The 12,858-nt window shown below is 40.7% G+C and overlaps 1 protein-coding gene across 3 annotated transcripts in view; it reads right to left on the reverse strand.

The window, feature by feature from the left end:
* kiaa0319 (KIAA0319 ortholog) overlaps positions 1 to 12,858 on the reverse strand; it is a 100,163-nt gene that overhangs the window by 75,425 nt on the left and 11,880 nt on the right. For all 3 annotated transcript variants that reach the window (XM_034058904.3, XM_034058903.3, XM_059013425.1), the window contains exon 2: positions 10,669 to 10,820. In XM_034058904.3, the coding sequence (XP_033914795.3) occupies positions 10,669 to 10,720 (52 nt within the window). In that variant the 5' untranslated portion in view covers positions 10,721 to 10,820. The remainder of the gene's footprint in view (positions 1 to 10,668; positions 10,821 to 12,858) is intronic.

The following is a 12,858-nucleotide window of genomic DNA, read 5'->3' on the forward strand; positions in this document are numbered from 1 at the left end:
TCAGAGATTTCCCCATAACTGGGAAACTGCTTATCCAACTGTCATTGGTATTAACATTATTTGTCAGATTATGGGTGTATATATATATTTATATATATAAATAAAATACATGGATAAAAGGCTATATTTGCATCCTGAGCCATTCGTAAAAAAAAAGGCATAATACCACAGTAGTGACGACAAAAGTGATAAAGGAAAATATACTTGAACTTTGACCCACTTGATTCCTCGAGACCATCACTTTCAAGTCAAACACAAAATGTCTCATTTTCAATCACTTGACAACACCCACAGTACAGAAATGTTCATTAATGATCAACAAAATGAGAATACGTTAAAAAAAATGATGTAAAGCTGGTACATTCGTATCTCAGAGAAACTGGAGAGGAACAGGAAATTAAAACAAGGTAAAGGTAATCATCCAAATAAAGCTGAAGCACTAACGGACAACAACATAGAACGTCTGTACAGCACTGAAACACTACGTTTAAAAACGGTACTGTACTGCTGAACCTCGTCTTCTTTAATATTAGCATCACAAGGGTATCCATGTATTATAAAAAATAATAGATGAGCCTCTTCAGTGAGTTAAAGGAAAATAATTCCATCTCGGGTTTCTGTGACAGTCCATAAACTACTAGACCTTCAGTCTCGTAATTTATGACGTCACAGAAACCCTAGATGGAATTAATTTCCTGTAACTCACTGAAGCTCATCTATATATATCTGGATGTCACACTTACATTTTTGCATATGTAACTGCTAACTCAGTGGCCATTTAAACTCAGACAATGCAACTGTGGATTTAATGTGCATGAAAATACTCAGCCCCTCTGCATTCTTTTTAAAATACCTCCCTATTAGACAAGGAGCTTTTTTTAGGAATGTAATCCCACATGTATATAAACAGGAACATCATATGTCATTTGAAAGCTTATTTTCTCAGCGTTAATGCTAGAAATGGCCAGTAAACAAAACAATTCTTGTAATTAATACATGTAATGAGTACTGCAGTTTTCCACAGTAAGGCTAAAAAGTAGAAAAAAAGCATTAAAAAGCCATTAATCACTGTCAATCTCAAGTTTCATGACAACTGGATAAGCGAGTCCACAAATATAAGCAAAAATGTGCTAGTGATGTATGTACAGACACACACCTCCCTATATCCCAGAACCTGATATTCTCAATAACGTAAGCTAAATAATGGTTAGGGTAACTTAATTTAGGGTTAGGGTTAGGGTAACTTAACTTAGTACTTCAGTAAAATGTTTACATATACAGTATTTCATTCAGTCAACAAAAATACTGTACACATAGAGAGACATGTACACATACACACAATGCTATGCTTAATTTTTAGGTGCCATAGTCATTGTTTTTAGTGCTGGTTTACCCTGTGACACTGACATTGCATATATTGGGCCCGATTTTTATAACATGGGGGCAAGCGCAAGGGCAATGCTCGAGGTCATTGCGCTGCCGCTGCAGGGAGTGGTCTGTCGCAAGAGAGTGAGTTTAATTAGATGTGGCACCCGGCGCAAGCATAATCCTACACAATGTCTTTGCTCTACGTCAATCACTGCCGAGTGGGAGGTAAAATTGTATATCCAATTGTGAGTCAGTAACATTTCCTTTAAGAAGCTGTCTGCAATAACTTGACTGAAGCTGCTATGATGACCTACGGTGTTCACTTACAGAAAAGACCCAATTAAGTTGTTTTTCAAAATAGTCTTCATATCCATTGTGGTATGTACTCCGTGCACTACCATTGCTGGTAGTGTTATATGAGTGGTCTGTGAATATGTAAATAAAACCTGCCCAGCCATCCAGTTACCAGCCTGCGCTCTGGTCGCCTTATCAACGCAACCTGGGTCCCCTGTCACTGGTTCTTTAAGGGGTGCGCCAGGGTCGAAAGAGCGGCCCACACAAATACCCAACGTTGCCTCCCAACAAGCTGTAACTCCCACCCACGCAGAGTTGCGTCATTCAAGGGGGGAGGTGGTCGGTGGCAGCCATGTGTGCTTTGCACAAGGGGAGAGGTATGTGGCAGGGCAGAAGCCTGCGCATGAAGAGAGGGTTTTGTGTGTAAATATTGTAAATAGTATTGTGTGCATTTATTGTAATTATTGTAATTAATTAATGAAGTACCTGAAGCTCCTGGGAGAGCCTGTCTGCTGTGTGCGATTACCAGGTGTGGAATCTAATCAGCAGGTAGGTGTGTTCCAGCGGGGCGTCAGGTATAAAAAGGTCCCATTTATTCACATCAGGGCTGCTGCAAAGCCAAAGCCAACAGACTGAACGTCATCCACACTACCTGGACAAACAGACGTAAACAACTGTAATCCTATGATCACCGTGAGAGTGGCCTGGGATCAGAATGTAAAGGTGAAATTCACCAACGGCTGTGTGTGTGAACCAGGGTTGGATACCTAAGAGTAAGCAAGTCGAAACCGCCGACGGTCGGGCGAGTAGTCAGAGTTTGTTTATTATTGAACAGAGAAGATTAGTTCAGGGATTGCAGATCCCACCAACGTATAGAGAGCGAGGTGATAAGCAGGACCTCAGTGTATTAAGGAGTAGCGCATGCTGTTTTCAAGGCACCTTTTATTTTACAGTTTTTTACAGTGTTTTATTTTTATTTACATACATTCCCCTGTATGTCCTCAGTGCTGGTAGTGTCACGTGAGCTCGATCCCTTGCTTGTCACTCAGCAGCAAATGTACACGGCAGAGGACCCTGTCACACACTCCCTGATAGTTTTATTTTTTCATACGACGTTACTGACACAGGCATTTCATTTTTAAAAGGGTGGAGACAGTTTACAGCAGGACGCAGAAGCAAAACATCACAGGAACTTGTTTAGCAATCAGAAAGAAATGGAAAAACACAGAAAATCTGATGTATTTGACTTCTAATTATATTAGAACATTTATTCTGTCTCGTGTTTTTACAACATTTATAAATATCAAGAAACTAACTAGTGGATATAAGCAGATAATGTTTCAGGAACTAAATTGATATATGGCAAGTTTTTTTTTCCCTTATTACTGTTAATAATGGAATGAAGAACTATTACTTTACTATATATATATATATATATATATATATATATATAATTTATTTTGATAAAACAAATCAAGAGTAGTGTCCATTATTGCTTATAAAGATGCTGAAAATACACATTTATTATGGCACTGCAATTCCAGGGGCGGTTCTGCCATAAGACTTGGGGGGGCTTATTATGTTTGCTTATAGTAGCGTTTTGCACTATTTATTCTGTTGTTCTTGCTGTTTGTAAAATACTGCTTTGATAATAGAATATTCTGTTTGTGTACATAAATTGATATGCACACAATAATATAAATGTTTCAACAATAACAATAATCGTGTTTTTACACACTAAACAATACATTAAAATCATAATAATACATAAAAATACAAAATAAACCAAAATACACACAAGGGTGGGGTGTACCCCGCCACAACAGAATATAAAACGTTTCCACTACAGAGTTTAATTTCAAGATGGCAAGACGATTAGATCATTGTTGGCAGACATACTGTCGTCTGATTCTGGTGAATCCGAATTTTCTGACAGTGACAAAAGCTCTAAATTCATAAAATCACTTAGGTGAAAGAATGTCTTGTATTTTGCCCATATTTTAAAAAATTCCATGACACTTTCAGGGAGTGTTACAAGGTCCTTCAGGTAACAGAATAAAATGTTTTTGTACCTGTGACAGGGTGGCTAAGTGGTGACGTCAGGCCAGAAGCAGGAAGGAAAAACTGACACCAGGTAAGTACTGCAGTTTCAAAACAAACGCGGCGTGCGCCGTTTATTTTAAATAACAAAAATAAAATAAAATGTTTAAACAGAAAACATTGCTCACAGAGCAAAATAAATATTTAAACAAAAAAACAAAATCTCGAACACAAAACAATACAGATCAGGCTGGGTAAATGCTGTCACTGTTCCTGTATATTTAATTACACTCGTTTTAAGCTCCTCTCTCGCTCCCGTTCCTCCTCCGAACACCCACACTGAGGGTAGAGCTGCAGGTTTATATACAGGTGATCATCTCCCGATTAGCAACAATTGATCAATGAATTAACTCGGGAGATGGCCACCTTCTGCACGAGGTTTTTAATTATTCCTGGCAGAGGAAGAGTAGAGTACTCAGCCTCGCCTCTGCCAGAACACATTTTAAATAAAAACAAAACAATAGCAAACACAGGTGGTCCTTCACCATCATATATACAATACAATAAACCATAACAATAATACTACTACAACAACAATAATCATAATAATAACAACTAAAACAAAACAAATGCAAAATAACAAACTGCACAGGGGCGGAAAGGGAGACCCCATTCTAAAAATAAATAAACAAATAAAACGTACAGGGCTCCTCCCCTCCTTGTGCGAAGCACACCTGGCCCAACGGCCACCTCCCCCCTTAGTTCCAAAGTCCCGACTGACAGTCTTGGCCCAGGAACAGGAGCAGCAATGGTGGGAGGTTCTCCTCCCATCCCAACAGCTGTAACGGCTAGGCTGACTGCACACAGGCCGGCTTCTCCGGCCAAAGAAATCTTGTCAGCCACCTGGCTGCCCGTGGGGGTGATCTCCTGACCTCCCCCTCCTTCTTCATGGCCGGCAGCTCCCCTCTATGGGGCTCCAGCCACAGTTTCTCCTGGCGCGAAAGTGCGGCTGGGGGAGCTGGTATCCTGACCTTCCCCCTCTTCTTCATGGCCGGCAGGTCCCCTTTGTGGGGCTCCGGCCACCATACTTCCTGCTGCATGGCAGGACTGGCAGCGACCCCAGGCGAAGCAGGACAGGCAGCAAGCCTAGGAGAAGCAAAAGACACAGCAACCCCAGGTGAAGCGGGACCTTCAGCAACCCCAGGTGATGCGGAGCAGCAGGCAGCCCCAGGCGATGCGGAGCAGCAGGCAGCCCCAGGCGATGCGGAGCAGCAGGCAGCCCCAGGCGATGCGGAGCAGCAGGCAGCCCCAGGCGATGCGGAGCAGCAGGCAGCCCCAGGCGATGCGGAGCAGCAGGCAGCCCCGCCCGGCGGCAGCGGTCCCTCGGGAGGCGACGGCGGAAGCGGACCCTCAGGAGGCGACGGCAGCAGCGGACCCCCAGGAGGCGACGGCGGCAGTGGAGCCAGGACCAGCGGTGGTGCTGGGGTTGGCCCTCTTCTCAGCCGCTGCGACCCGGCGGTTTTCCCCCCTTGCTTTGCTCAGCAGCCTATGCAAGGGCGGCTACGGACCGCCAGCATCTTGTCCCGATCCGTCCTGTCTTGAAGGGAGAGGCTCCTGCTCCTCTCCCTCGGGTGGTGGTGAAGGCGACAGGGGCTCCTCCCCTTCTGGCAGCGAAGGTGGCAGGGGCTCCTGCCCTTCTCCCCCTGTTGGTGGTGCTCGGAGTGGCAGGTAGTCCTCCCATAGCGGTGAGGTGGGAGCGGCAAGTCGTCCTCCCACGACGGTGGAGGTGGAAGCGGCTAGTCGTCCTCCCACAGCGGTGGAGGCGGAACCAGCTGGTATTCTCCCTCTGCAGGTGGAGGTGGGAGCGGCACTCAGTCCTCCCACTGCGGCTGAGGCGGAGGCGGAACCAGCAGGTACTCTCCCTCTGCTGGTGGGTACCTGGGCTGTGAACGTTCGGCCTTCCCCCTCTTGGGCTGTGGACGCACCAACTTCCCCCTCTTGGGTTGTGGACGCACCGACTCCCCCCTCTTGGGCTGTGGACGTTCATGCGCAGGACGTTTGGGCTCCTCCCACTCCAGGTCTATGTCTCCTCTCTCCCGCTCCTGGTAGACCCAGTCAACCATCTGGGTCATCCACTCCAAGGCCTCTATGAGCCTTGGATATCCTCTGGTGATGGACTTCTGGCTCCAGCCTGATGAAGTCCAAGAGGATATCCAGGTTGTTGTCCCCCAGCAGATGTCTCCCCTCTGTTTTTAGCCACAGGGGGACGCTGGGGTCCCTCAGCCAGCTCTCGTACCTCTCCATTCCTTTTTGGAGCGGTGGCCTTTCCTTTCCCCTCAGGACACCGCCTTCTCCCTTGTAGTGCCTCACTGTGGTAAAGTGCAGGCACCACAAAGCTTCCTCCATCCTCTTTCCTCACTCCACACGTAATAATAATAAAAAAAAAAAAAACTGCATTACCCTACTCTGACCTGAGTCCCGGAGGCGCTGCGATCGCACGCAGGACACCACGTGTGACAGGGTGGCTAAGTGGTGACATCAGGCCAAACGCAGGAAGGAAAAACTGACACCAGGCAAGTACTGCAGTTTCAAAACAAACGTGGTGTGTGCCGTTTATTTTAAATAACAAAAATAAAATAAATATTTAATAAACAGAGAAAAATAAATATTTAAACAAAAAAACAAAATCTCGGACACAAAACAATACAGGTCAGGTTGGGCAAATGATGTCACTGTTCCTGTACATTTAATTACACTCGTTTTAAGCTCCTCTCTCGCTCCCGTTCCTCCTCCGAACACCCACACTGAGGGTAGAGAGCTGCAGGTTTATATAATTAAGGAATCACTTAATTAACTCGGGAGATGGCAACCTTCTGCACAAGGTTTTTAATTATTCCTGGCAGAGGACGAGTACTCAACCTCACCTCTGGCAGAACACATTTTAAGAGTTAAGACATTTTACCGTCGACTTGAGAAAACAGCAATGTTTATTGTAGAACGAATTTGTTTAGTTGTATTCTCAATCATTTAACGATTCATGATTTAATTGTTCAGTGTTTCATTTTCATTGTTATATCCAAAAGAAGTATGTAGAAAGGTTGCACGTGTGTACATGTTACAATGTTCCCCTTAGTGCTTAATAAGAGAGTTCTTATGTACACTGGCGACTCGTGGCTTGAAAAACTGGTGGGGCACATAGTTCATGGTAATTAAGCTAGATAGAAACATAACAGAGAAGCACACATAATATATGTTTGTAGGATAAGTAATAATAATAATAATAATAATAATAATAATAATAATAATAATAATAATAATAATAATAATAAAGAAATGACAGGGATATATGTTCTATTCCAAGGCTATCAATGTAGCATGGCCTGTTGTAGGTGGAGTACCCAGGGTCTGGAAAGTATGGAGATGATTTCAGAGAATTCTATGGAGATTAAAATGGCCAAGTCAAGTACATCTTTTTTATTATTATTAGTATTATTATTATTTATTTCTTAGCAGACGCCCTTATCCAGGGCGACTTACAGTCGTAAACAAATACAAATATTTTTAAGAGTAATGCCTGCTTCATTAAAAATTAGAGTATTTCAGCCCCTATTGTGCATTATTTGACTTAGACCTTTTTGTATAATTTTTTTATACCATTTTTTAGAACATCACCCTTTTTTGGGTTTTTGAAACAAAACTCCCTCTCTACAGCAGTTATTGCATGGCGTAATATTTCTTAATACTTATCATTCATGGTTTAAGTGTTATATTATAGTACATGACTGAGTGATACATGCAGAGGTTACAAAGCTTTCAGTATTTTCAGCTTTAATTTTTGGTTATAATTTATCAGTTATTTGTTATGGTTTTTGTATTAAAAATGTATTTATTCATAGGCACTCAAATTGTCCCAATTTTTTTTAAATGTTTACGGGTAAGAAAAAAAAACTGAACCACAGGTCTGCTCTACCCGGCTGCGAGTACCTGTACTTTGTTGAGAATTTCACCCGATGGCACAACTGAAATTATAGACTGTCTCTATATTTCTTGCAGGTGTAAAATGTCTGTAAGCAAAGAGGAATGAATTCAGACCATTTCAGCATAAACAGAGGATACACAATGAACGTTTGTGGAGTACTGTAGAATGAGGATGGTAATATAATCCACAAGACCCCAGATCTTTCCTGTATAATTGCAGTGGCAAATAATATCCTGTACATTTAACACTCAGAGCACCAACCACTATCCAGCCTTTGTAGTCCCAAGGAAAGAAAAATATCCTTTAAAATGTACAAAAAACCTTAACCCCAACCACAAACACCTGGATCTTTCGTATGCTCTTTTGATGGAACTTTTGAAGCAGGTGTAAGGTACAGTATGCTTGTTTTGGATGGTTGCTATATAAAACAATCCACACTGCACAAACACAAAATGTATATTATGCATATTATTATCTTTACCCAAGATGAAATACCATATTGCTTCAAATTTAGGACGCAGCCCAAATTTCCCACCAAATTTCCTTTTTGTGAACTGTGGTATTGCTTGGCATGTCAAAGTACAGGGGTCTGATCAGCATTTCCAATCTGTCCAAGCTGGTACTGTTTGTTAGAACTGAGCCTCATAATGAAACGCTGAAATTGTAAAAGCTTCTTTTCAAACTCCTCAGGAAGCTAATGCTGCTTCTTTGAAAATGGCTGCCTTTATGTCATGGATGATTCGAGATCGGGCAGGGACGACTTTGTTTGTCTTTTCTCAGCAGTCAGTCACGTTGCTGTTTGTGTACTCAGGCAGTCACGTCTTTTGCTGGAGATTTTAATACGCACATTACTATATTATACGTAAGGTATAAACCACTATGGGCCGTGCGGTTCCCATGATATATACCACGCCACAAGTAGTATTTATCATGGAAACCGCACGGCCCGAAGTGGTTTATACCGCTTACAACATGGCTACCTGTCATTTGTGGGAAGAAAAATAATTAAAATAATTAAAACACATTTTAAATTAAGACAAAACCAGAAACTTTTATTATGTATACATCCGCAGTGTAATATAGTCCCAAATATAATTAAATTTAATTTAATGTATTGTTCACTTATTAAAAATAAATTGCACATGTCAGTTTATTGTGAATTTCTGCATCGAAAGTGGAATCTCACTAGAAACTAGAGGACTAATCACAAGCTAATGATGGGCAGGAGCAGCTGCGCTAAAGCCAGATTTTGAGGTGAGTTTGTGTCCTCGTTATATGCAAGGCACACGTATTCAAGTCTGTTTTCATGCTTTTGGATCTCAAAAGATGTTTTTGTTAGTTGTCGGACACCCTCGCGTCCTAGTCGTGCCAGATTAAGCTGACGATCGAACCAGACTTTATGCACCAATCCAACCGCTGTGTCAGGGGACAATGCCTCAGTTTCCCACAGACGCTTCAAATCTAGGCCGGTAATTTGGGGGATGGTTCTGACCTTGTCCAGAAAATAAGTTTTCATGACTATCATGTTGGTTTTAAACTCACTGACAGCAGAGATGTTAAAACTTCTACTGTTAAAATATATATTTAGTCCAGCTCAGCATTATAAAACTGGAGACTGAATACTGGTCCCCAGTTGAACTTCTTGCACTGGCATAAAATTCCCTTAATGTTGTTGAGATGTTTGGACTTATTTCCATAAAATGAATGGCCATATTTTTTTCTTTAAGTACATTAACCAGCCCATGCTGTAGTATTTTTTTGTGTGTGTGTGTGTTTTTCAATCTTTGTTTTCTTCCATTTCATTTAGCTGTTCCTCATCTACTGTTATGTGTCTACTCTTGCTGGTGCACTTATTTTACTTATTTATTTTTTTCAGATGGACTGCTGTCTTCACTCAGAAAGCTGGTGTTGTACAAGTTACCTGGAGTTTCATCCCCAAATATAGTAAAGAAAATAGGTGAAATGTCACTAATTTTTTGGCTGTGGTTTTGTAACTAATAACATATAAAATGGCAGTTTGTCATGGAATTTAGAATGTAGTGGTGCATAGTGGTTTATTCAGTGTGAAGCGGCTCATTAGTATGCAAGCCGTGCTATGCGCTATATATACGCACGGTCATGTGATGCTGCTTAACCAATCTGAGGTTGTTATTTTTCCAAGCCGTGTTATAATCAAATTTAAAACGCAGGCCATTTTTGAGAAGAAAAAATTGGTTGAAAAACTGTGTATTAAATTCAAAGGACTACGGTAACCCCGTTATGTAACCTGTGAATTATGATCAGTTTCAGCTCTTGACAATTCTCAAGTAGGGTGGTTGGATACCAGCCAAGAGGGACATCACCTCCAGGGTTCAGTAGCCTTGCATGATCCGCTGTTAACATTCATTGGGTGAAAAGAGGAGATGGCTGAACTCTTTCTGAGCTGGTCGGACAGTGAGATATCATTTGACTGGGCACTCTAATTAAAGTTAATATTTACCATCATGTGTGTGCCTTTCTATTTAGAAAATTAAATGGTAATACATATTAGGTAACATTTTGTTCGTCACCTCTACAGTATATATGGGCTCTGTAATTTTTGTGACCAAGCAGGGACTATTCAGTGCTCAGGGACGCATTTGCTGGTATCAGCTACTTTACTACAGGACCGTACTTATAGTGTCCTTTCTGGTACTGAATATCTTTTAAAGATTTTTCTCCTTCATATTGTAATGTATTGTAGAATGGTAATAAAACCCCAAGCCCCCGAATATTCTTCCTGTCTAATCACAGTGGCAGGTAATAATGTCCTGTAGATTTAACATTCAGAGCTCTAACCACTTTACTCTCTGTGTTCAGTACCCAGGGACAGCTATATGCAACTTATTTTGTATTCTGCTCAAACTTGTCATGGTTTTATAAATTGTGAGCAGGTGTCTTAAAATAAATCAGAAAAAAAAATGATTTAGCAATCCCATGATTCTTATATGTGTATTAAAAGCACCTACCAGTTATTGTTGACAGCAACATAAGATAGAGAGGACACAGGACCAGAGCCATGCTGTGCTTAGTTTACACCCAGCCTTCTACACCACAAAGGAAGCGCCTCCCAACAGCTAGTCTATATATCCGGTTCTTCAGCCAGTGCAGTAAATTACACCTAAAATAGAGCACACAGAAAATCAGGCCACCTCAGAGTTAGATTACCTCCGGACAAGAGTCCTAAGAGTGTCCTTAGTATAATGAACGTAATCTTAAATTTCCAATGTTGTATCTCCAATGCTATAGTTCAGGTTCTAATAAATAAATAGGTTTGTTTCAGAAAATGAAAAAAAAAAAAATGTGTTCCTCTTCATCAGATACATTTTTTTTTAAATTTACAGATATGAACAGAACACATTCAAGAAAATAGAATATACACATTTATCATGGTTTAAAAACAAAAACAAGTACAGCATTAAACACAGCAAGTTGCATGGAGTATAAAACCTACTGCCATGCCTGTCAATTAAACCAGCTTGAGTCACTTTCAATGGTTTTTCAGCTATTTAAGTAACATTTTAATTTACCAATAACATACCACAGGCTGATGCCAAGACTTTCAGAGTGAAGGTGTTTTAATTTGCCACAGGGATACACATTTATAGTTTTGGACCACAAACCAAAAAGTGGTTTCAGAAACTAACCAGCACACTTAATTCATCCATTGATCCACTTCATTTTTTATTGAAGTTTATTATAAAAAAAAAAATACCTTTGAAGATAGTTCCATTGTTAAGTACATGTTCAATAAAACAATAACATCCAATAGTCACTATAGATGTAATTCTACAATCGTTTAATTTGTAAATTAAGAGTATTACAAAATGTATAGGAGTTTCACAAAAACTTGTACAACAACCAAGATCCAACCTGATTTAGAGAATCACAGAATACACCTACCGAATACTGGAAGTGATAAGTCTTTATCATCTGAAAGTTTCCACAACACTGAAAATCTGTCCCAATTTTTTAAATGTTTACAGGCAGGAAAAAAAAGAAAACTGAACCACAGGTCTGCTCCGCCCGGCTGCGATTACCTGCAGTTTTTTGCTGACAATTTCACCCCTGATAGGCGCAATTGAAATTACAGTTTGTCTCTATATTTCTTTCAGTTGCCAGATGAAATGGTTTATGAGATGTTAGCAGTACCAGGGGTCACGGCAGTGAGGATACTTAATAATGCAAACAACAATGCCTGGCAATCGGTAACCATCTCTGACTTTTTAATTATTTTTATTTTTTTTGCAATTTCTAATTTTTGTTAGGCCAGAATATTGTATGGTACTGACATGCTTGTTACCATGGTAAGGACTAACAAACAGTGCTTATTCACACACTGTAAAAAGCAATGGGAATAGAAAACAGAATTTTGGATTGTGTCTGGAATATTATTAAACACACATAACATTAATCTGTAATCCTGGCATTTATTCAATGCTAAATTAAACTAGAAATGAGTGTTAATTGCCTCACAGAAGTAAGAAACAAATGCAGCTCTCCAGTCAAATCCATACAGCAACAACAGTCTTAATAATAGAAACTAGAATTTGAATATTCATTTGTTTTATCTGGTTTGCTTGGACAGCAGGGTTTTCCCTTACAAGGACTGATTATTTTCTATTGCTGTCAGAGGTCTAATTAAAGAGTCATTATCACATCTAGCCTGCATAAGTTATAATAATGCCTCGAAGATGTACTGGACCTTGCTGTTTGGTTTCTTATTTTCCTTGATCTCTTGAAATAACTTATGAACTGCTTCAGGCAACTCTGATATATCCCGAAGCTTGGTGGCATTGTTTACGATTTTGGCTGCAGTCCGAGATTTAGCATCTTCATTCTATCCAGTCAGGTAGCAGCATGGTGCACCCTGATTAAAGTCAGCGGATGCAGTGAATTCTCACTTGAGAGCTCCTCTAAACTAACTTTTACAAACAGTACACTGCTCAAGTTGCTAGGCAGCAGTATGCCTCATAAGAAAGCCTAATGCAACAGTAATCAAATCAAATACCAAGACCAGAGGTGAATGTTCAAGGCAGCTGTGGCTGTGAGCCAAGACCAGAACCACAGTCTTCAGTTGTCATCTTGTGCTGTTCCTAACCAGAAGCCTGCTGATTCCGATTTCTATAGTAATGACCATGCTTTCTTTATGGTAACGT

Source organism: Acipenser ruthenus, chromosome 3, assembly GCF_902713425.1.
Source record: "Acipenser ruthenus chromosome 3, fAciRut3.2 maternal haplotype, whole genome shotgun sequence".
In the NCBI taxonomy this organism is placed as follows: domain Eukaryota; kingdom Metazoa; phylum Chordata; class Actinopteri; order Acipenseriformes; family Acipenseridae; genus Acipenser; species Acipenser ruthenus.